Source organism: Vidua chalybeata, chromosome 12 (assembly GCF_026979565.1).
Source record: "Vidua chalybeata isolate OUT-0048 chromosome 12, bVidCha1 merged haplotype, whole genome shotgun sequence".
Taxonomy (NCBI): domain Eukaryota; kingdom Metazoa; phylum Chordata; class Aves; order Passeriformes; family Viduidae; genus Vidua; species Vidua chalybeata.
Genome location: NC_071541.1, coordinates 9,311,398 through 9,331,850, shown reverse-complemented (window position 1 = coordinate 9,331,850; position 20,453 = coordinate 9,311,398). Strand labels below are relative to the sequence as shown.

At 56.9% G+C, this 20,453-nt stretch overlaps 3 protein-coding genes across 8 annotated transcripts; 1 reads left to right on the top strand and 2 right to left on the bottom strand.

The window, feature by feature from the left end:
- Positions 1 to 454: 454 nt before the first annotated feature.
- KLHDC8B (kelch domain containing 8B) lies at positions 455 to 4,990 on the bottom strand. Of its 4 annotated transcripts, none has more exons than XM_053953388.1 (6): positions 4,693 to 4,990; positions 3,383 to 3,847; positions 2,664 to 2,828; positions 2,238 to 2,462; positions 1,881 to 1,994; positions 455 to 1,087 (listed from the first exon to the last, which is right to left on the bottom strand). In XM_053953388.1, the coding sequence occupies exons 1-6, from the start codon at positions 4,709 to 4,711 to the stop codon at positions 891 to 893; spliced, it is 1,185 nt and encodes a 394-aa protein (XP_053809363.1). In that variant the 5' UTR covers positions 4,712 to 4,990; the 3' UTR covers positions 455 to 890. The 4 variants fall into 4 exon arrangements, with proteins under 4 accessions (XP_053809363.1, XP_053809365.1, XP_053809366.1 ...); XM_053953390.1 differs by having other exon boundaries at positions 1,893 to 1,994; XM_053953391.1 differs by lacking the exon at positions 4,693 to 4,990 and adding an exon at positions 4,522 to 4,547.
- Positions 4,991 to 5,058: 68 nt separating this feature from the next.
- On the bottom strand, positions 5,059 to 9,397 carry LOC128793919 (uncharacterized). Of its 2 annotated transcripts, none has more exons than XM_053953384.1 (5): positions 8,969 to 9,397; positions 8,510 to 8,895; positions 7,754 to 7,914; positions 7,226 to 7,358; positions 5,059 to 5,753 (listed from the first exon to the last, which is right to left on the bottom strand). In XM_053953384.1, exons 1-5 carry the CDS (start codon positions 9,369 to 9,371, stop codon positions 5,547 to 5,549), a joined length of 1,290 nt encoding a protein of 429 aa, XP_053809359.1. In that variant the 5' UTR covers positions 9,372 to 9,397; the 3' UTR covers positions 5,059 to 5,546. The 2 variants fall into 2 exon arrangements, with proteins under 2 accessions (XP_053809359.1, XP_053809360.1); XM_053953385.1 differs by having other exon boundaries at positions 9,146 to 9,394.
- On the top strand, positions 9,385 to 19,661 carry CCDC71 (coiled-coil domain containing 71). 2 transcript variants are annotated; one of them, XM_053953386.1, is made up of 2 exons: positions 9,385 to 9,422; positions 11,837 to 19,661. In XM_053953386.1, the coding sequence occupies exon 2, from the start codon at positions 11,898 to 11,900 to the stop codon at positions 13,083 to 13,085; it is 1,188 nt and encodes a 395-aa protein (XP_053809361.1). In that variant the 5' UTR covers positions 9,385 to 9,422; positions 11,837 to 11,897; the 3' UTR covers positions 13,086 to 19,661. The 2 variants fall into 2 exon arrangements, with proteins under 2 accessions (XP_053809361.1, XP_053809362.1); XM_053953387.1 differs by lacking the exon at positions 9,385 to 9,422 and adding an exon at positions 9,562 to 11,364.
- Positions 19,662 to 20,453: the final 792 nt, after the last annotated feature.

The following is a 20,453-nucleotide window of genomic DNA, read 5'->3' as shown; positions in this document are numbered from 1 at the left end:
TTGGACGCAGCTCTCTCCCATGCCAGCCACGGTTCATCCTTTGAGATGGGGCTGTGGTGGTGGATAGGGCCCACGAGCCCTGACATCAGGCATCTCTTATTCTTCTCAGCATCCTGGCAGCCCTCAACATTCCCTGCCTCTCTCACACCCGTGGGTACCTTCAAAAAAGTCCCTCCTCTGCTGCTGCCTTCATCCCCCCACAGCCTCTTCACCCACAGGAGGCCAAGCAGGAACAAGGCTGTGCCAAGGCAGGACAGCCACTGCTTAGCTCCCCCTCTCCAAACAAGGACTGGATCTCTACATCACATTGCTCCGCTCACCCTGGAGGTGGGGAGAACAAGAGTTACCCCTGCTGCACCGTATGGGGTCACTGAACTCTGCCTTGAGAGGGGTTTTCCTGACAGACTGCGGCGTGTGTCTGCCTGGAGACAGAGATGACATGACTCCAGTGGGATAAAATTCCATGTTTCATTTATTTGAGGTGCTACATCACCTCCCAGGCACTGAGCTACAGGGCACCTCTGTGCTACATGAGACATCGACTGGGTCTACGACGACACAGCACTCACTGCTACACACACGGCACAGATACGCCGTGGCACAGATGGGGCCGGACAGGGCAGTGAGGCCAGTGGCAGTCCTGCCACCGCTGCTCCCTCCACACTGCTGGCGATGGCCATCCCACCAGGCAGGAGTTTGCCCTGGGCTTCATTGCCACAGCGCTGCAGGAGCTGGGAGTTCCCAAAACCGCAGCTGCTCTGGTGCCTGGCATCATGGGACAGAGGCTTCCTGGAGCCAGGTTCACCTAGGTGAACACATGGGTGCTCACACACCCTGTCCCCATCTTCAGGCACTTGGTGCTTGGCCAGGGCTGGTCCTCAGGGTCCCATTCAGGGCACATCACGCAGGCACAGAGCCTCGACAGCACCACTGGGACCCTGGGCCACACCGCCGATGATGAAGAGCAGGCTGGGTGTTGGGCAGCTGGAGCAGGAGCAGCGGCCAGTGGGCATGGGGGGCAGCGGCTCCCACTTTTTCTGCGAGAGGCTGAACCCTTCCACTGAGTCCAGTGGGCAGGACTGGTTCCCTGTGGAAGACAGAACCACATCAGCCTCTGTGCAGCTCCCCACCCCCCACCCCAGGCTCTGCCTTTCCCCCTCCATATCCCTTTGATGCCTCAACAGGAGCCCTGAGGCATCTGAGAGGCTTTGAGATCCCAGAGGCAATTAGTGGGGGCACAGAGGATTAGCAGAGTCCCCATAGGATGGCTGCTGGCACTAATGCCTCACCTGCTGGTTCTGCCCCTCAACCACTCCTCACCCTTCCCCCCCCCCCCCCACCCCATGCCAGCACTCTGCAGGGATAAGGCAGTTCCAGCTGCAGCAGGACTCAGGAGCAATGCCACACTGCAGGAATGCAGCCAGCACTATTCCCTATTCTCACAGCGATCTTGGGGACTTGGCAGCCCTCACTGCAGGGCTGGGGGGGCTGTGGCTGGCACCAGGCTCCCCAGACAGCCCCTCCTGCTGTATGCCTTCTGCTGAGTGACAGCACTAACCTTTCCCCAGCTCTCTCGGGAGATGGATGCAGCACTGCAACCCTGCACAGCAGAGCTGAGCCACCATGGGCTGTGTGAGCCCAGAATGCTGCACATGAGCTGGGAAAAGCCTGACTGGGGAGTGAAAGGGGCAAGGGGCACAGTGGGTCAGCCAGTGGGACAGGGCAATAGGGTCTCCCCAGCACTTGTGAGGGCGCGGAGAGATGTTGCTGCAGATAGTGTTGCAGTAACCCCCTGGCTTTGCACAGCCAACCTCCCTATGGCCATGCAGATCACTGATGTGCCCCAAAGAATGGGGATTGGAACATGGCCACACGCCTACCCCCAGCATTACCAAGGCCACCCACAGCCACCACTCTTCCTCCCAGGCATCCAGCCACGAAGTCGGCTCTCTTCTCTTTCATACGGATGGTGCGGCTTGGTTTTCTCCACACACCTGGGTATGAGAGGGAGTGAGCATCGCCTGCTGGGGTTTCCCCTCTATACACCAAGGCCAGAACACCCACAGGTTAATCACTCCCTGGGACCAGGGAGCACAGGATTCACCGTGGGTACAAGGGGCTGATGTTCAGAGCCCAGATAATCATGTCCCTCAGGCACAGACACCCCTCACCAACCCACAGAATCATCCCGGACCCACAGAAGATGCTCCCACCTCACTCAGAGACATGGAGCTCACCCTGTGCAGGATCAAACATCTCCACGGTGTTGACAAAATGGGGACGGGAATAGAAGTTGTGAGGCCCTGGCTGCTGCAACCCTCCCAGGCTGAAGACAACCCCATCAGCCATGGCACAGGCGGCGAAGGCGCGGCGGCTGGGCACGCTGGGGTAGCGTGTCCAGCTCCTTGTCTCCAGGTCAAAAGCCTCGAAGGCGGTGACAGGCAGCTTGCCTTGCCGGCCTCCTATGCACAGAGGAGACGTAGCTGCCAGTGCCCCAAGCTGGCACTATTGGTGTGCTCAGCAAGCAGGATGGGGCCTGCTGGCTGCAGTGCTGGGCACCATGGAGCCACCCTGGGGTGCACCAGGTCATTCTCTGGCCTGGGAACAGAGGAAGAAGAGGGTAGAGGCACAGGGGATGCTCGGTTTGCCCCAGCAGCACCTACCCAGGACGAAGATCTTGTTTCCCTGCAGGAAGGCAGAGGCCCCATAACACGGTGTGGGCATGGAAGGTAGGGGCTGCCAGTGGTCTTTTGCTGGCTCATAGACACGGACCAGTGCCTGGGGAGAGGTGTCCGCACCCATTCCCCCCAGTGCGTAGACAACCCCATCTGGAAAAGAGGCAGCAGTGAAGCAGGGGGATCTGTGGGCAGCACCAAAGGGCTGGGAGTCCTCCCATGCCCTCCAGGGCAGGCAGCAGTAGTACTGCTGAGCCCCACGGCCAGACACTGCTCCAGGGCAGCCAGGAGGACTGAGTACAGCCAGGCCTGAGCCTGGCAATGCCCTGACTGCACTGGGACCCTCTCGACCCCCTCTCCATCCCATCCATCAGGCACAGACAAGAGCACAGGGCCATCCTCTCTAATTATTCTTGGCAATATCATCTCCCTGGAGACACCATGGCAACACAGCCATACTGCCAAATCCTGCTCCTGCTTCCAGTGCGGCCGGCACCCCTGTCCGCTCCCACCACTGTCCTGCCATCTCCTCTGCCCCGCCCACCACACTGCAGCCTGGTTCATGCCAAAGCATCCCTGTCCAGGGAGCAGACATGGGCACCACATACAGGGACCAACCCTGGCTCCTGGCCTGCTGCGTTGTACCAAGACTCCAAGGATGCTAAGCAAACTTTGGGCAAGAGTCACAACATGACAACATCCCTCACCTCTCTGCACAGCTGAGATACCCATAGAGGGCTGAGCCAATGCCGCCTTCTTCTCCCATTTGCCCTCATCCACGTGGTAGACCTCAACGGAGGCGAGGGGGCTCTGTGCCGCATCCACACCGCCCACCACCAAGATCTGCTTGCCCAGGGCGAGGACGGCAGCGCCAGCCCGCGGCGTGGGCAGTGGTGGGAGCGTGGTCCAGCGCTGGGCTTGGAGGTCGAGCACCTCAGCAGTTCCCAGGGCTCGCCCGCCACCCCCGCAGCCGCCCAGCACGAAGAGCTGCCCGTCGCGGTGCGCGGCGCTGCAGTACACGCGACGGGTGGGCATGGCGGGGAAGGTGGCCCACGCGAAGGCGCCCGCGCCCGCCGCCATGGGCCAGCTCAGCCGCCTCGGGGGTCCCCGGGCTCTGGCCCTGCCGTGCCGCCCATCCGGCCCGGCTCGCCACTGGTCCGGCCCACGGCCTCCTGCGGGGAGAGCATCCGAGTCAGAGCCCGGGCACCCATCGCTCCCCCAGCCCCAGCTAGCCAGCTCCCCTTGGCGGTGCGACAGCTCCTGCTTCGCGGGGCTCCGCACTGCACCCCGGGTGCCTGCCCACCCCCTCCGGGCTCCCGGTTGCGCCCCACGGCTCCCTGTCCGCCCCCTCCGGGCTCCCACTCCTTGGGGCTCTCTGCCCGCACGTACCAGTGCTCTTGCTTCCCGAGGTTCCCGCACCCCGGGCTCCCACTACCCGGTGCTGTTGGTACACAGCCCGCACTCACTGGGACCCTCGTGCGCCCGGGGCTCTCTGCCCGCATCCCCCGGGTCCGTACCCCGCAGAGGCTTCCCGTTCACAATCCGGACCCGCCAGGTTCCTTCTCGCGGCGCACCGTCCTCACCCCCAGTGCTGCACGCACTCCCGCCCGCAACCCCCGGCGCTCCGGCGCACTGCCCCGCAGCCCGCACCCACAGGGCTCCCGCCCACAGCTCGCTGGCACCGGCGTCCCCCGGGCTCCCGCTGCAACGCTCGCGCCCCCGGCGCTCCCCGGATGCCCGCCCGCAACCCCGGACGGCCGCTCCGTCGTGCCCGGACCGCCCGCTCCGCTCCGCGCCGCCCCGCCGCTGGGAGAGGGACAGGGGCAAGGACCAGGACCGCGCTCACCTCTCTGCCCGCTCCGCCGCTCTCCCCGCCGCTCCGCGCCTCCGCCCGCCCCGGGCCCGCCCGCTGCCGGTGGGGGCGGCGCCGCGTCCGCCCCGGCCCCCCTCCGTGCCCCGCTCCCCTCCGCCCGGCCCTCCCGGTGCCACCGGCCCGCCGTGCCCCTGCCGCGTTCACCTGGCCGGGAAGGAACCATCACAGGGAGAGGGGCTAGAGAGACCCTGGCTCTGCCCTCACTTGCTGTATGCTGCCGGTGCCAGAGCCACACAGTGCCGGGCTCAAGGAGTCGGGAACCCACCGTCCTACCCTAGAGAGGGTATCCTGTCACCACTGCAGGGACAGAACATAAGCTCAGCCCTACTCTGAGCACGACCTTGCTGGGGTCTCTCAGCAGCATCAGGAAAGGTGCACATGGGTCTCAAACCCTCCACCAACACTTTTGTCCCCACTTGGCTGAGCCAGGCAAATGAACACGCTGGGAAAGGCGCTTCCCACCCACCACCACAGGCAGAGCCAAGGGCAGGCAGGAAACTCACACAGAAATGAGCTAAAAAGGTTTGCTTTAAAAACAGACAGAAGTGACAAGCCATCCGCCAAGAACACCACACCACAAATGCCACCTGGGGATGCTGCTGATAACACTGCACTCATCCTGGCACCTGCTCTGCACCAGCTATCACTGCAGGAGCGGGAAGTGAGGTGCGAACACTGTGAGGCTGCCTGCATCACAGTATGGTGGAAGGGACCTGCCTGGTGACTGTGGAGGGATGGTGAGCCCCAGCCCTCACACAGAAGTGGGCACCACAGGCAACACTGCCAAAGACTGGAAAACCATTTCCTCCAAGAATCCCATCACATAAGCTCCCAGGACGCTTGTGTTTGCTCATGGAAGCTCCTGATAGGACTGAACACCCACATTGCACATTGGAGAGGTAACAGCTTGAAGCAGGAGCCTGCCTGGGACTTTGACTGCATGCAGCAGGAAACGGGTGGTGTCCCAGTCTGGAGCCACTCAGCCCCATGAGGTGGTATCAATGTCCATCCCACTGCTGGCTTGGGTTGTCCTTCTCCATGCAGGCCAGGTAGCGGTCATAGTTCTCCTCGCACCTCCTCACACAGCGCAGGAAATAGTCCTCATCAGCAATGGCCTCCAGCAGATTGGTTTGCACCAGGCAAATGTTGTAGAGCGCCGAGGTGGGCACGCTCCTGGGACTGCTGATGCCCTGTTCCCAGAACACCTGCAGGGAGAGCAGAGCCTGGCAGCAATGCACATGCCCCGTGGTACGCTCTGTCCTCCCCTCAGCCAGGCGCCTCCACGCTGGCTGTGTCAGGGACAGAGGGCAGGGTGGTCCTATCTCCACTGCAATAGCAGAAGGTGAAGTTTCTTGAGATTTCCCCCTCTCCCAGAAATTGCCTTTGACTCTGAACCAGCATGTCACACATGTGCCTGGTGCTCCCTTAAGGAAACAGGCCACACCATGCAGCTGGAAGAAAATGGCTCTGTGGAGCAGCTGACTCCAGGGAAACCTCTGCCAACAGCTCTTCCTTTAGCTACCACGGGATGGAACAGGGACTTCACTTTCTGATCTTCACCATGGCCTGCTTAAAGCCACCTGACAATCTGTTTCACTCCTAATGCTGCTCTGTCACCATCACTGAAATGGGGACAGCCCTGCAGAGCTGCAGGTGATGCAAGAGGAGGGGAGAATGGCATTCTACCTACTGATCCTGGCTGCAGGACAGCAAGGTCCCAGCAGTGACGATGAGACCTGCTGGGAAGGCGCTTGGCTGCTGCCCAGACTCCCACAAGATCTGCTGCTACCATAACTGGATCCTACCTGTGTGATCCAGCGTGGGAGCAGCCCCAGGGCTGGCTGCATGGCTGCCATGAGATTAGCACAGCAGCCTGACTGACCAGCCACACAGGCTACCAACGCCAAAGGAGGAACTCCTTGATCAGACAAATAGCCTGATGCTGAAATGCAGCAAGTGGAGCTGTGTGAGCCACGCTCCAGCTGCTGCAGGTCTGCATGTGGCAGCCATTGCAGAGGTTCCCCTCAACCAGGCATGGCACAGACCAAAGCCTGTTCCTGACAGGTCTGTCCAGGCAGTAACAATTCCTGCCACCAGCTACAAATGTGTAAGCTGAGAAAGCTTGTATGGAAGGGAACATCCAATGACCATCCCATCCCTTGCCATTCCCGGGCTGCCTGGCAAACACTGCAGACAAATCACTGTCTGCCACGTTTCCCCTCAGCACCATTTCCATATGGATGGAAATAGGCAGGGGTTGAGGATCGCCCATGGACCTGCAGCTCTTGGTTGAGCATTGACAGCTGTCCAACAGCCAGGCACGGTTCTGTCTGCATAAACATTCTGTTTCCTAAGCGTGCTCCCCACAAACACTGCTGGTTCACTCAGACAGGTGACAAGGCTGGCAGCCCTGATATCATTGCTGCTGTCTCCAGGCGTGGGGCTGACTCAGAGGGGAGCAGAGGCAGCCAGGACCTGCTGTGCATTGCTGATGGCTGATCTCACCCTCCCTGTGCATCGCTGCCACCAACACTGGTGGCACAGGATGCAGTGACACCAGGGCTATGCCTTGACCCCTCCTCTGCAGCCTCATGCAAAGGGGACAAAACACGCCTGACCTTGCCAGGGACTTCCCTAATGCAGGGTGCTGGTGCCAGAGGGGCCCTCAGCCACCTACCTGGGGGTGAACAATGGTGTCTCCATCGTCCAGCCGGATGTTGTCATCAATGAAGATGTGGTGAATGTCAGGATCATGGGGATCTATCCACAGGGGCTTCCCACCCTGGGAAGAGAACTTATTTCTAGCCCACCTGAAACAGTAAGTGGAGAAGGAACAGTCAGGGCAGGGAGAGGGTGACAGCTGCCAGGTAATGGCAGGCTCTACTGCAGCCCCAGGGCACTCTCTGAGCTAGGGAAGCAGAATGTCCTGTCCTTGTGCCCATGCCCTCCTAGGAATGAGGTGTTTTGCATCAAGGTGACAAATCAGGGGGTCTTTGGAGAAAAGCAGGAGGTACACCAGGGGATAGGGACCTCAGGAATGGTGTGAGAGTCCCATCAGGCTGGCCAGAGGCAAAATGGGGAGTGCCTAAGTGATAGGGACTGCAACAACATAAAGGCTTCAAAACTGGGAGCTATCCCAGAAACTAAGAGAATCACAGGAAAGAAGATAATGCCCATCCCACTTCCTCAGTGCCTTCTTTCTCACCAGTCAAAGTGGTCTTGGAAGCCTCCAATTCCCTCAAAGGAGCTGAAGTAGTTGTAAAGCTTTCTTCTATCTTCCTGGGTGGCCAGACGCTCTGATCCCCGTGTTAGCACCACCTCTCGCTTGCTGCAGCGTATTTGGCCAGGGGTAAGGTCCACAGGGAGCTGCAGACCACAGAAAATGGGGAGGGAAAAGTTTCCAAAGCAGACAGGTTGTTTCATGCATTGGCAGAGACACCAAGCAGCAGGGTGGAGACTCCCCACCACTACAGTGTGGGAGGATGGTGCTGGGAAGATGACAAGAAGTGGCATGGAACGAATCCAACCAAAAATCATCCCCTTCCCAGGGATGGAAAGAAATGACCTCCTATCTGCACATTGTCCCCATTTCAATCTCTGCTACCTGAAAACACTCCAAGGAATAACTAAAGCATCTTCTAAAGCTCATTCCCAGCACTGCCAGGGGGAGGAGAGTGCAGTTGTGATCGGCTCTGGGCCAGGGAGGCCTGCCCTGCTGCAGCAGCCCCTCTTCAGGAGAAGGCATGCTCTGTCCAACACTGGATACCCCAAGAGGAGATCATTCCACATAGGATCTGCACACACATGCTCCCCCACAGCTAACAGCTTCATCCAGAGAACTCGATGCTTTTAAAAGCAGTCTGGCCAAGCAGTTGGAGAGTAGTCTGACAGGGTTGGGGGGCTCCATGGGACCATCCAGCTGCCCTTCCCCATCACGATGGACCCTCAGGGCGCCACTCACCGCCACGTCCCGCAGGGCAGGGAACTGGGGGTGCTGCCCGTCCAGAGCGCTGCTGACGGCCTGCAGGGCACGGGGCAGGTCGGTGCCGAAGGTCCTGAAGACAACAGCGAAGGCCCTGCCATCCCGGTGCAGCGTGTCCAGAAGGCGGAAGAAGGAGGGCAGGATCAGGTGGTAGCGTTTGCCGGGCTCCCCTGGCACCGACAAGGCGTCGTGCGGCCGGCCCGGCCACTCCAGCAGCCGCAGGTGGCGGGCGTGGAGGTCACGGAAGCGCCGGCCCGGGCCGGCCTCGGTGAAGGTGGGGTCCCGGCCGTGGCGGCTGTAGTAGCTGAGGGCGCCGGGGCACGGGGGGCGCAGCGACGGGCGGTCGCTCACCCACTCCCACTCGCCTAGAAGAGAGGAACGTGCTCAGCCCCCTGCACCCCACACCGGGTCCCCCGTACCCCCGGCCCCGGCGCTCACCGGCAGCCCCGACGCGGCCCCAGGTGACGGTGCTGAGAAAGGTGTTGAGCGCCGCTCGTGGGGCCTGCCCCGTCACCGTGTCCGCCACCACCACCGTGTTGTTGAGGTCCACGTGCAGAACCAGGCGCCGCCGTCGCCCGGCCCCGCCGCTCATCGCCCCGACACCGACCCCGTTACCTGGTGACGGCGCCGCTTCCGCCCGCGCCGCTTCCGCCAGCGGCGCCCCCTGCCGGCCCGGGGACGGCCCTCGCCGCCGTTGCCGTGGACACGGCGGGGGCGGGGCGGGGGGGCGGTACCCGGGGGCGTGACCCAATGCGCTCCGTGACTGTGGGCTTGACCGCGGCCCGCGGAAAGGGACAGGAAGCGGAAGCGGCGGCGCTTCCGGCGCCCCGCGGGCGGCCATGTTGGAGCGGCGGGTGCGGCGCAGCGGCGGGCGCGGGTCTGGCGGCAGCCGGTAGGTTGGGGCCGGCGGGCCCGGGCCCCACGCCGGCTCCCGGGCGAGGGCGCTGCCGAGCCGCCCGCTAGGGCGGCCTCGGGGCGCTGGAGGCGGAGCCGCGGCGCTGAGGGCCCCGCCCCGGCCCCCGCCCCCCCGGTCCCGGGAGCCGGCGCGGGCCGAGCGCGGGTGCCGCACCCCCTGTCTGCACCAATCACCTCCCGTAGCCCTGCAGGGAGGGGCCGGCCCAGGCGGCCGGCCCACCCCGGGGTCCCTCCGGCCGAGCCGTGGGGAGGGTGCAGCGGGAGAGAGGGACAGGCGCTCGGGAAGGGGCATCGCCTGCGCCGAGGGGCGGGCCAAAAGGAGAGGCTGAGCGAGGACCTGGCGGCCCCGTCGAGCCCTCCTTGGGACTGCGCACCGACCTCCAGCTCTACAGGCTGTCCCAGCCCCGCGTCTCGGCCCTGCCGGCAGCCGCTTCCCCCTGCGGTGCACCGGGAGAGCCATTTCCGTGCTCGGACAGCCGGGCCTCTAAACCGGTGTTAACATCGACCTTCCGGTGCTGTGCTTGCACCGTGCCGGGAGTGCTGTGTTCCCGTAGCCCCCCGGCCCCACAGTGTGTCACGGGAGGGAACCTGCTGTCGGGAGCACAGACTGTCCAGCAGAGCGTCTACTCGTGGCCGGCTTTCCTCCAATACAGCTGGCACTGAACCAAACAGGACCAAGCAGTTGGATGTTGGAAAGTCCTGTTCCCATGAAATGTCACAGCCAGAACACCCCTTCAGATGTCCCAGCTGCTTGTGGGCTTGCTGCAGCCTGAAGATGATCCATTTTGCAGCCTGTTGAGCACATGTTGTTACTTGTTCTTCTTTGTTGGTCTCTGGCTCACCACATCAAAATTAATATTACACCCTCTCTGGCTTTCCTGTGCCTGGCACTGCTTGGTCACTTTGGAGGTGGTGACTCTCACTGCTGGCTGGTGACACTGGCTGGGGCTCTATGGGATCACTTCCCTGCCTGCTTCCCCTCCTTCGTGGGAGATCCCCCGCCTGCCTCTGAACAACTGCATTATCCTCCTCCAAATCCCTCTTTGGCCATGACGTCTGCAGAGCACTTGACTGAGATTAGTCTGTCATGTGGAGGTTCTTACTCCCCCACTGACCTGTGCTTTCCCTTCTGTGGCTGCTCTTGGCTTGTGTCTCTTCCCTGCTTGTGCAGCTGGCGGCAGCACGGGCTCTGCTCCTGTGCTGTGGTGAGACCAGAGTTCTGGGGGGAACATGGGACATGAGTAGTTCCTTGTTCTGGCTGCTCAGGCACTAGCTTCTCCATCACAGCTTTCTTGCCTGTGCACTGCCTTCTCCAAACCTGTCTCTGACACCTCCTGCATTTCCCTGGTCAGGGTTTTTAACTGAATCTTCATTATGATTTTGAGAGGTATCAATAAAGCTAAAGATTTTATGCCTTGTTGGTCTAGCATCCAGCTGTGGAGCTGTGAGGCCACCAGGATCAGAGTTCTCTTGAAGGACTACCCTTCAAGTCCTGCCTGGACTGCCCTTTAGTGCCTATTTTTTATTGAAAGCAATAATTGATGCTTTTATGCCAGGCAGGCAGCTGCACAGTGCCCTCAGTGTGATCCCAGTGTTGTCCCTCAGGCCTTTGTACACTTGGCCCTGGTGATGTGTGTTTCCTTCATACCGCCCTGCTTGAATTTCCTGCTTCCTCCTCACTTGGCAGCGAGTATCCTTGGATCAACACCAGTTTGCTGTGACAGCAAGTTGTGGACCGTTGTTCAAACAAGAGAACAGCAAGGAGCAGTGCTGCCTTGCCACAGCATTCAGCATCAATGAAGCACAACTGGAACAGCCTCCATCCCTGCTGCCACGTCTCCAGGAGGAAGCTGCAGCTTTGGCAAGGGACTCAGAATCAATTTTTAAGCAGCATCAGTTAAGAAGCTGAAAAATTGAAGGTGGTGCTGGGATGCAGTTTAAGTGCTTAGGCATTTCTTAGTGTTGAGATAGCTCAGTGGTGCTGGTTGTAGTGTGTACAGAGGGAAAGGGTTCAATGAGGGTTCAGTTTTTCCCTGGGAAAATGAGATGTGGTTATCCAAAGCTGGGGTGGGTCAAACTCAAACTGGAAAAGAGCTGCAGATTTTGCTGAGTTAATCATTTGAGTGCTTCATCTTGGGGTGGATTGGATGGGATTTCTGGAAATTTTTGTTTAGGTTGGAGGATATTTTTGTGAGAGATGTTTTAGTTTTATTTCAGAGATGAGTTACAGTTTTTTCTTGATGATGCTTCTATGTTGGGTTGAGCCCAGAATTTGACCCAGTATTTGTGACCAGCCATGCCTGGGCTTAATGGTTTCAATTCCCATATTAAAAACTGGATAATGGATCATTTCAGTTGCTGTAAGCTAACCGTCTTCTTTCTCCTTTTGAGGTGTCAAGGGTTGTTTTTCCAATAATTTGGACCTTTTTGAAGCACCTGCTTGCCTAATGCCATGAATATTGCAGTGAACAATGAGGAAGAAAAAGCTGTCCATTCCTGGTCAAGAATTTCCTCTGCAGGACAGAAAGTGCTGGAGGAAGCCCTCCGAGTCTTCAACCCGATGTCCAAGGACCTTTCGGACACAGAGACCCAGCTGGTGGCCTTCATCCAAGGCCTGAAGGAGGAGGGCTACCAGCCCACGATTCTGAGGAGTAAGGATGTGTACGGGTATAGCTCGTGCACGGCAGTCACGCCGAGTCAGACGGAAGAAAACACACAGCGCAACTGTGCCAGCACCACTGAGCCCGCCCAGAGTCCAGTCAGGAAATCAGTGGCAAAAGTGGCCCCTTTGCCCACCAGCATTCCAGTGAGCTCTTTGAAAGTCTCCAGTCAACCAGTCTCCAAAGGGGATTCCACAAATCTCCTCTTGAGGTCCTTGAAGCAGAGAGGATCTGGCACATCCAAAGCAACGACAGTGGGCTTCCCTACAAGCATGTATCCTGATGTGTATCCAGCTATGAGACTGTCAGTGGTTCTGGAAGCCCTGGTGCCGCTGAAAACTGCAACGTCCTGTTTGGAGTCCAAGTACACACAGGGACGTCTTGGAGTCTCTCCCTCAGACCTTAAACTCCTCAAGACTTCAAGTCCACCGAGGAAGTTTTCTTCAGGCAAGAGCACTAAAATAACTGAAGGCAAGGGGTACAAGCGTTCAGTTAAGAAAGCACCCGATTCTGCCACCCGTGCTTTAAAGCTTCTGAAGGGACCAAAGGGTGGAGTGCTGCAGGAGAGCAATGCCTGCAAAGCCTCTGGAGTTCTCAATGGGAGAGTCGCAGGCAGCTCATCCCAGGACTGCACCACAGCACCACAGCCCAAAACCTTGAAAATCAAAGATAAGGAAGTTCTTCTGGGAAAAACAGAGTGGAAAGACAGCAGCACTTACCAGGAGAGCACTGGGCAGAAGAAGAGAAGAGCTACAGAGGCAAAAGAAGCACCACAGAGGAAAAAAGCAAATACCATTCCTGTCCGAAAGAAAACTCAACAAGCGCAGAGCACTTTGAACCTGCTGAAATTCCGGACCATCAAGGTGGGCAACTCTTCCTCTGATGATGAAGTGAGGAGGAGAGCACAGAAGATTCTTAGAGTCAACCTGTCCCCTGTGATCCAAATTCAGCCCTTGTCCCACTCTCATAGTGTCCCCTGAATTTCTTCACTTTGTCACTTTTTTTTGTAAGTAAGTAAATACAAGCCTGGCACCAGAGCGCAGAGGCATAGCAGTGACTCTGTGTCTCTGGTGCCAATATGCCCACTAACCTGCAGACAGAGCAGCCCACTCTTGTGCTGTTCCTGCCTGTCTGCCACTGCTGTGCAGAACTGGCTGCAGAAATCCAAACCCCTCTTTGGGAGTGTGGGAAGGTGACTCCGGCCAGCATCGAGTTGAGCAGGCCGGAGAGCTCAATTCCCACCACGCTCCCCTGAACGTGGCAGGCTGTGCTCTTGTGCAGGGGAGAACAGAGGACTTTCTCATGACATTGATGCACTGTGATATTGCTCTTTTTCAAGCTGTACATTTACTGGTTTTATTTTGATCAAATTTTATAACTTTATTATCTATATATCTATATATCCATATATGTGCATATGGCCCAGGAACTGTGGGAAGATGCACTTCCTCCATCCCTTTGGGATTGGGTTTGATAGCTTTTGTTCCTTTTTCCCTTCAGCTAGCCTTTTGTTGAAAGGTGCCAGAATTCCTTTGTGGTTCAGTGTTGTGACAGTCTGTCCTGAGCTCCCTTGAGCAGCTCAGAGGCAGCAGCAGTGTAGCCACTTGTTTGTCTCCAGAATGCCAAACAATTTGGAGAATTACCAGCTGGTAGTTTTAATCCTGTTTTCGGTATTACCTCTGCATAACAGTGGGGGAGTGTCACAGGGCTGCAAGTCTGTCTGACATCTTTAGGCACCTCCTCCCTTTGTGGGTAGCAGAAGTTTTGAACACATGGTAGGGATTTGTCTCTGAAGAGGATTCCTCCTCAGCACCCAGCATTACTCTGCTCTCCTGTACCGCAAGTGCAGCTATGGATCATGAACTGTGACTGTTAGAGCCAAAGGGCTGGAATTGTTAGCCTGAGCTGTGTAGTGTCCTGCCCTCCATGTAACTGCTTTGCTGTTGCTGGGTGTTCCAGGAGCAGATTCCAGGTGCCAGTAGAGAAGACTGTTGCTTTTGGCTGAAGTTAAACCACAACAGAGACACACGCTGTGTTTGAATGCATTAGCTACATCCTGCCAGCCCCAGAGCTCAGTGGGATACTTGAGCCTGAGTTAAAGCAGAAAGTGAAAAATTTGGGAGGACATATACCAGCACTTAAACACAGAGGGTCGCTTTCTGTAGTTTGTGAGGATGAAGCAGTAGGAGGGGAGATGGGCATCATGGGTGGGTGGCAGCCTTGCTGTGCCATCAGGGATGTTGTGAGAAGGTGTGTGGCAGGTGTGAGAGCTCTGTGCGGAAGGAGTGCAGGCTGTGCCATCCCTAGGAGGCACTGCAGAACTGCTGCAGATGGCTGCTGTCATCTCCCTGCACCGGGGGCACACTGTTGGATCGGAACATGGCTCTGTGCTCTCGGCACTCCACAGGGAGGGATCTACTAATCCCAGGAGAAACACCTCGCTGGAGCAGTTAGTGCTGCTGCTGTCACCTGGGACAACCTGGTGTCCTGGGGAAAGGAAGAGGCATTGGGCTGAGTCTGGGCCTGGCTCTGTATATTGCTGTATGCTCAGATCTCTGCAGCAGTAGTGTAATCCACTCATTCTTTCACCAGCTCAGAATACCAGTTGTCTGACCTAGTAATCTCTGTGGACGTTGGCTGAAGGGATGAGCTCCCCAGAGAAGTTCGAGATCCTTATATTTAAGCCCTGCCCCCCAAGCACCTGGCTGAATTTCAGTGGTTTATAAAAGGGGTCAGTGTCTGATCCCCAGTGCAGAAAGGAAGACTGTGGTATGGAGAGAAGAGAGGAGGTTCATGACAGGGTGAGAAGGCAGGGAAGTTGAGCATTCTGAGGTGCATCTGGGTTCTCCTCTCACCCACATAGAGCAGGGTGGAGGTTCACTTTCACTAAGCAACCTGGTCTACTGTAAAGTGTCCCTGCCCATGGCAGGTTGGTTGTAACAAGATGATCTTTAAGATCCCTTCCAATCCAAACCCTTCTGTGATTTTATGATTCAGGGAATGATTGTAAGCCCTGAACCCCACACTTGGGTTCTGAGTTGCTGTCAGAGATCATAACTTGCAGTGTTTGAGACTGACCTGCAAATGCCGCTGCTTGGCTGCCTAGGAGGAGGAAATATTTTCTTCTGCTTCTGTGTTTTAAAATGCCCTGGCAGAGAGTTCCCTGTCCTGACCTGGTGCTGGATGAACAGGGGCTCTCCATCACTGTCAACTGGCCAAAAATTGCTTTGTTCCTTTTGTTCCCACTCCTTCAGACGTTTCTCATTCCCACGCTCTCAAATGCCAGGTCTCGAAGTCCTGCACTGGTGTTTCTCTCTTGGGCTGTTTCCTGAGGAGGGCTCTGAACTCCTGCCTGCGGTATTGCTGTCAAGCTGCTCAGCAGCTTCCCCCCATTCCCAGACCCTTATAAGGGCACTGAGAGCTGTCTTTGGAGTCTCCTTATGCAGCACAGGCATCCCAGCTGAGCACTTGGCCTCCGCTGGGAAAAACAACGTGCATCAACAAGGCTGAATCCAGGTCGAAGCCGCTTTTCCTCCAGCCTGAGTGGGAAGCTGAGCACCTGAGGCAAACTTACCAGGCCACATCCCTCCTCATCACTGTGTGTCTTCTCTCAGCTGTACTGCTGCCTGCCTCTTCACTCTTTTCTATGACCTCTTGTCTTTCACAGCTTGGGTCTCTGCCAGTCAAGGACTTGACTTGTATTGTTACTTAACACATCCAGCACAGCATCCAGCCTTAGTGCTGCCATGCGTTTCCCAGCACTGAGCTGAGTTCTGTGCGTGCTTGGTGATGACAGTTTGCCCTGTGTCCTTCCCAGGCCATCAGCAAAAGGTGTTCTGCTCCACAGGGGGAGACAAGCTTTGGAAACGCCTCTGTGTCACTGAGACTGCTGCCAGGGAAGTGAGCACTCCATAGCTGTGTGCTCAGGGACTTGCTCATCACCAGTTCTGTCTCTGTCAGCTCTTCTGTGTATCTCTAACAGACCACAGGGCCCTGAGTGACAGGACAGTGCTGGACCTCCATTCTCTGCCCTCCTGTTGTCTCTTCTTCCTCTTGCAGGTGCTTCGGGAGCTTGACTGAAAGGGTTGCAGGTTGTTATAGAGGGGCTTTACAGCCTCTGTGCCAATGCCAGCAACTGCTGCCCACCAGCCAGTACTGGCAGAGGGGGTGCCTCAGTCTGGCCTGGGTTGACTCCGCCGTGCTTCGACTCATACCCAGGTGTGGATGCTTCTGGTGTCCTGGGCATGTAACCCTGATGTGCATGAGGCTGCAGAGGAGCTCTGTGTAGATGTTGCTCTCCGCTGTTAAGGGAAGATGAAGGGTTTGATCAAACCAGAGACCTGATCTAACCAGACGTCTCCCCCACAGGTGCCTTTCATCCTGTGTTATTCTGTGGCAGATGAGTAACACTTCCAGGGATCTGTGCAACAGTAACTGGTAGGGCCCATAGAAATGCATTGCCCAGAGCACTGTGGTCTCTGCTGAGCATGTGGTATGCACCTTGTTCAGACCTGTTTCTGTATTAGTCACTTTGAATTCATCCAAGTGCCTAACCTGGCCTATGTTGTTCTGGGCACTGTGACAGCCGAGAGCTTTGGAGACTCTCTTAGGAATGCTTTTAACGCATGGATTTGTGCCACTGTCACTTCTAGAAACGATTCGGCTAGCGGTCAAAGGGCTGTTCTTCCAACTCATCTTTTGGAAATAATTTCTCCTTTTATTCAGCTGCCAAGAAGCAGTTTATGCTTCCCCTCCACCAGACAAGGTCCTTGAGCTTCCTGCGTGCTTCAGATGTCTGTCAGCAAGGTCCATGGGGAGAGGAGCTTGTCCAGCAGGCAGCTGAAGGGGAAGCTGACATCACATACCAGTTGAAATCACAATGTTAATTGGTAGAAATGTTCTGAAGCTCATGTCCACTGTGATCAGATTTCATCATCTGCCACTGCTTATGGTTGTAGAAGTTTCTTCTCAGCCTCTTCCCTCTTCCCTGCAAGCCATGTAGCGTGTTGCTGCTGCTGCTTCTAAAATATTTGCATCCCCTATGAGCCAGCTGCTGTAGCAATCCTTGTACAGAATTTCTTAAGCACTTTTTTTTGCAAAATAAGAAGGGATTATTTTGTTACTCCTGCTTGGCAGCCCAGGTGTGGTATTTCAGTGTGTGGAGGAGGGGTGCTCCCTGGAGTGCTCACCTCACTGGGCAGCTCTCAGACCAGTTTATACTAACAGGGCTGGGGTTAGTGGACTGAGATCCCCCCCATTGCTTGGTGCTTCCTTGCATGGAGTTCAGCCAGTTGCCAGCTAAGAACATGGCAGGGAATCGGCAGCAGAACGGCACAGATGAGTGATGCTGCACATGTGGCTCCCTGGTCCTGCTCCACAGCTGCCTGTGGTTTGCAGCCTGTCCTCCAGGCCCCCCCGGTACACCAGGAGCATTTCTCCACCCCAGCTCCAGCTGTGGCAAGAGGGGCTGGGAGGCTCTGGGTTTTGGAATTGAGCACAGATTTTGTGCCCTTTTAATTGTGACTTGTGCTGTGTTCATGGGCAGAACTTGACAGCATGTGGAGGGTTCAGCCAGCCCAGCAGTTCTTCCCCTTTGGATCCAAGTTCCCTGCCCTGTCTAGAAGCTGGGCCTTTGGCCATGGCTCAAGGGATCCCTGGGTATGGAGAGCAGGTTTGTCTCTCAGCTCCAGCTGGGCAGTGTGACTCGAGCTGGGCAGCTTCCCAGGCAGGAAGGCAGGTTTCGGTGGGCGGATCCTTTTTTTGGCCGTGGATGGCAGGGTCAGTGCTGAGCTGTGGAGCACCTGCTGCTCAGCCAGGCTGGTTGGTTTGTGTGGAAGTGACAGTTTCTTTTCCAGTCTTCAAAAGGCCACTGGCCTCTTTGCTCCTGTGCTCAGATGGGGATGGCCTTCCAGGAGCTGAGGTGGCCCACGGAGAGGACAGCAGTTTTGGGATATCTGGCACCTTCCTGACAATGCTGTACCCTTCAGTTTTGCCGGCTGGGTGGGCTGGCACAAGCTGTGGAGAGTGCAGCAGGGCAGGATGCTCCTGAGCCCTAACATTCTGGACTCTGCTAGAGAGCACCATGCTCGGGTTTCCCTCTCCTTGCAGCTTGTTCTGCCTAGAGCTGGGTGCTGTTAGGAAGGTGCCAGGTGCCTCAGAGGAATCTTGTCCCAGAAGACATGAGAGGCCAGCCTTGGTCACCAGGTCATCCCTGAGTGTGGCATGAAGCTTGTCTGTAGGTGTGACACTGCTGGAACTTGCAGGTTGGCCAGCAGTTGCCTCCAAAGCCATGGTGCTGAGGCCAGACCCCTCCCTTTGCTTAGGAACACTAAGGAAGGCTGGTGAAAAAGCAAGAAGCTGGGAGTAGGGAAAGCTCAAAATGCCAGCAGCACCTGGACAGCCAGCAGCCTGCTGCTTCTGTGTCTGCTGCAGGAGATGTGCAAACAGAGGAGCCAAGGCTGTGGCTTTCCACATCACTGTCTTCCCTCCATCCCTGCCTGGCCACAGAGCTTCCCCTACCCGGCCTGGCAGCAGTACACAGACACTGGTGCTGCAGGTGAATGGGAGTTCTTTTGGAGCAGGGACCCCCCCCCCTCCCCCAACCCTTCATTTCCATCCTTCATCGGTCTCACAATCTGGCACTGCTCATATGGCCTCCGAAATACCTTCCCCAGAGAGTCCCTTAAAGGCCTTATTATCGTCTGGGACTCTCTCCTTATTGTCTTAATTAGCCCTTTCTGTTCCTGTGTTCCTGTAGCTACAGGCAGCCCCTGTGAGTGTCTGGTGATTCCCACAGACACAGGCACATGGTGCTGTTTTAAAAGAGAAGGTGCTGCAAAGCTACCCCCAGAAATACCTCCCCTCCTGCCCCTGCTCCACCACACTGCCCATGCCTGGGTTGGGACAAAACGAGTGTCAGTGTTTGTTCATGGCAGGGAAGGCACCATATGATGCCCTCCCTCCTCCCGGGTCCTGGTGCGGTACTCCTGAGGAGTAGCATTTCCTGAGCAGAGGCATGGCAGCTGCTCTGAGTGACACAGGGGCTCTGGGTGGGCACTGCCCGGCCACTTGCGCCCCTCTTTGCCAACCAGCATCTCCATGAGAGCCGTCTCCACGCCACAGCGTGACCGACCTGCTCCGGCTGAGACCAGCACCACGGGCTCTGCTGTGGCATTCCTTGGTGTTTGGGCATCCCAAGCAACGGCTGGGGAGCAGCAACTGCAACCCACAGGAGGGCGAGTAACAAACTTTGTATCATGATTTTAAAAATGACCATCTTGTTCTTGAGTGAACTTTTTACCGTTTCATTTGTTTGTGTAGAATGTTTCTGAAGTTCTAATAATATTTAATGTTAATATGAAGCTGGGCTGTTCCACACTCAATGTTGTATATTTTGGAATGGCATTGCATAGTGAAAAGACAGCATTAGTATTATTCCACTCTTTGGAAGGGAATGGGACAAAAAACAGACTGTCTTTTTTCTTAAATGAAGTGAACTTTTTGTTATGAAGTCCTAGCAGATGTCCAGCCCTTCAGTAAAATGGTGCTCAGAACCACCCAGTGTGTCCGTCTTTTCTTTGGGCTATGACAGACTGCTCCTCCCTGGGCTCCTGCTCCCAGCCCTGTGTCAGCTCCATGGAATGGTGTCTCCCGTGTGCCCAGCTGCTGCATGGTGCATACTCAGCTGCAGACGACACCCCCAGCTCTTCTCCCCAGTTCTTCCAGGGAAGTTTGGCATTACTCAAACTCCATTAAGGATTGCCTGGTTTGGGTTGGGAAATACCCTGGATGTATGTCACTGGTGCTGAACTGGGATAAATCTGCATTCCTGGTTAGTTCCTAGAAACATGCAGGGTGGCACTGTGCTGGCAGGTGCTCTGCCAGCCCCAGTCTGCCTGCCCACCCTCTGGCTTCTCTCTGAATCTGCCCATCTGCAGCCGAGACCCTCTGCCCAGCTAATTCAACAGAAGCACCATTGTTCCACGGTTTGCGATCTGGATCCAGTTTGTGCTGCAGGGCCGTCAGTGCACTGACCCAGCACTAATGCTGGTGGGACCGTGGCCCTGGGCGGACAGCAGCTCCGGTGCCGTGCTGGAGCTCATTCCTCGAGAAGGGAAGTGGTTAAGTAATTCTCTGCCCATTAAGGATGTTCGGGAAAGTGTTGGCTGCCTGCTGCGTGCACGGAAGTCTGTCCAAGCAGGGCTGGCCAGGCGTGAGAGGCTACTCCTGGAGCTCAGGGGCTCTGCCGAGGATGGGGGGAGGGCCTCTGTGTCGCTGCAAGAGTGCCCTGATCACTGCTGAAAGGTGCTGGGGGAACGAGGCTGTGGGCACCTCAGCGGGGGATGCTC

What these genes read in the sequence shown, in the direction of transcription:
- LOC128793919 (XM_053953384.1), bottom strand. Translation starts at nt 9,371, where the DNA reads ATGGCCGCCCGCGGGGCGCCGGAAGCGCCGCCGCTTCCGCTTCCTGTC. An exon ending in TTCCAAGACCACTTTGACTG is followed by an intron (nt 7,359 to 7,753) that starts GTGAGAAAGAAG and finishes TTACTGTTTCAG; the next exon opens with GTGGGCTAGAAATAAGTTCT. An exon ending in ACACCATTGTTCACCCCCAG is followed by an intron (nt 5,754 to 7,225) that starts GTAGGTGGCTGA and finishes CTCTCCCTGCAG; the next exon opens with GTGTTCTGGGAACAGGGCAT.
- CCDC71 (XM_053953386.1), top strand. Translation starts at nt 11,898, where the DNA reads ATGAATATTGCAGTGAACAATGAGGAAGAAAAAGCTGTCCATTCCTGG.
- KLHDC8B (XM_053953388.1), bottom strand. An exon ending in TATCTCAGCTGTGCAGAGAG is followed by an intron (nt 2,829 to 3,382) that starts GTGAGGGATGTT and finishes CCTCTTTTCCAG; the next exon opens with ATGGGGTTGTCTACGCACTG. An exon ending in GATGTTTGATCCTGCACAGG is followed by an intron (nt 1,995 to 2,237) that starts GTGAGCTCCATG and finishes TCTCATACCCAG; the next exon opens with GTGTGTGGAGAAAACCAAGC.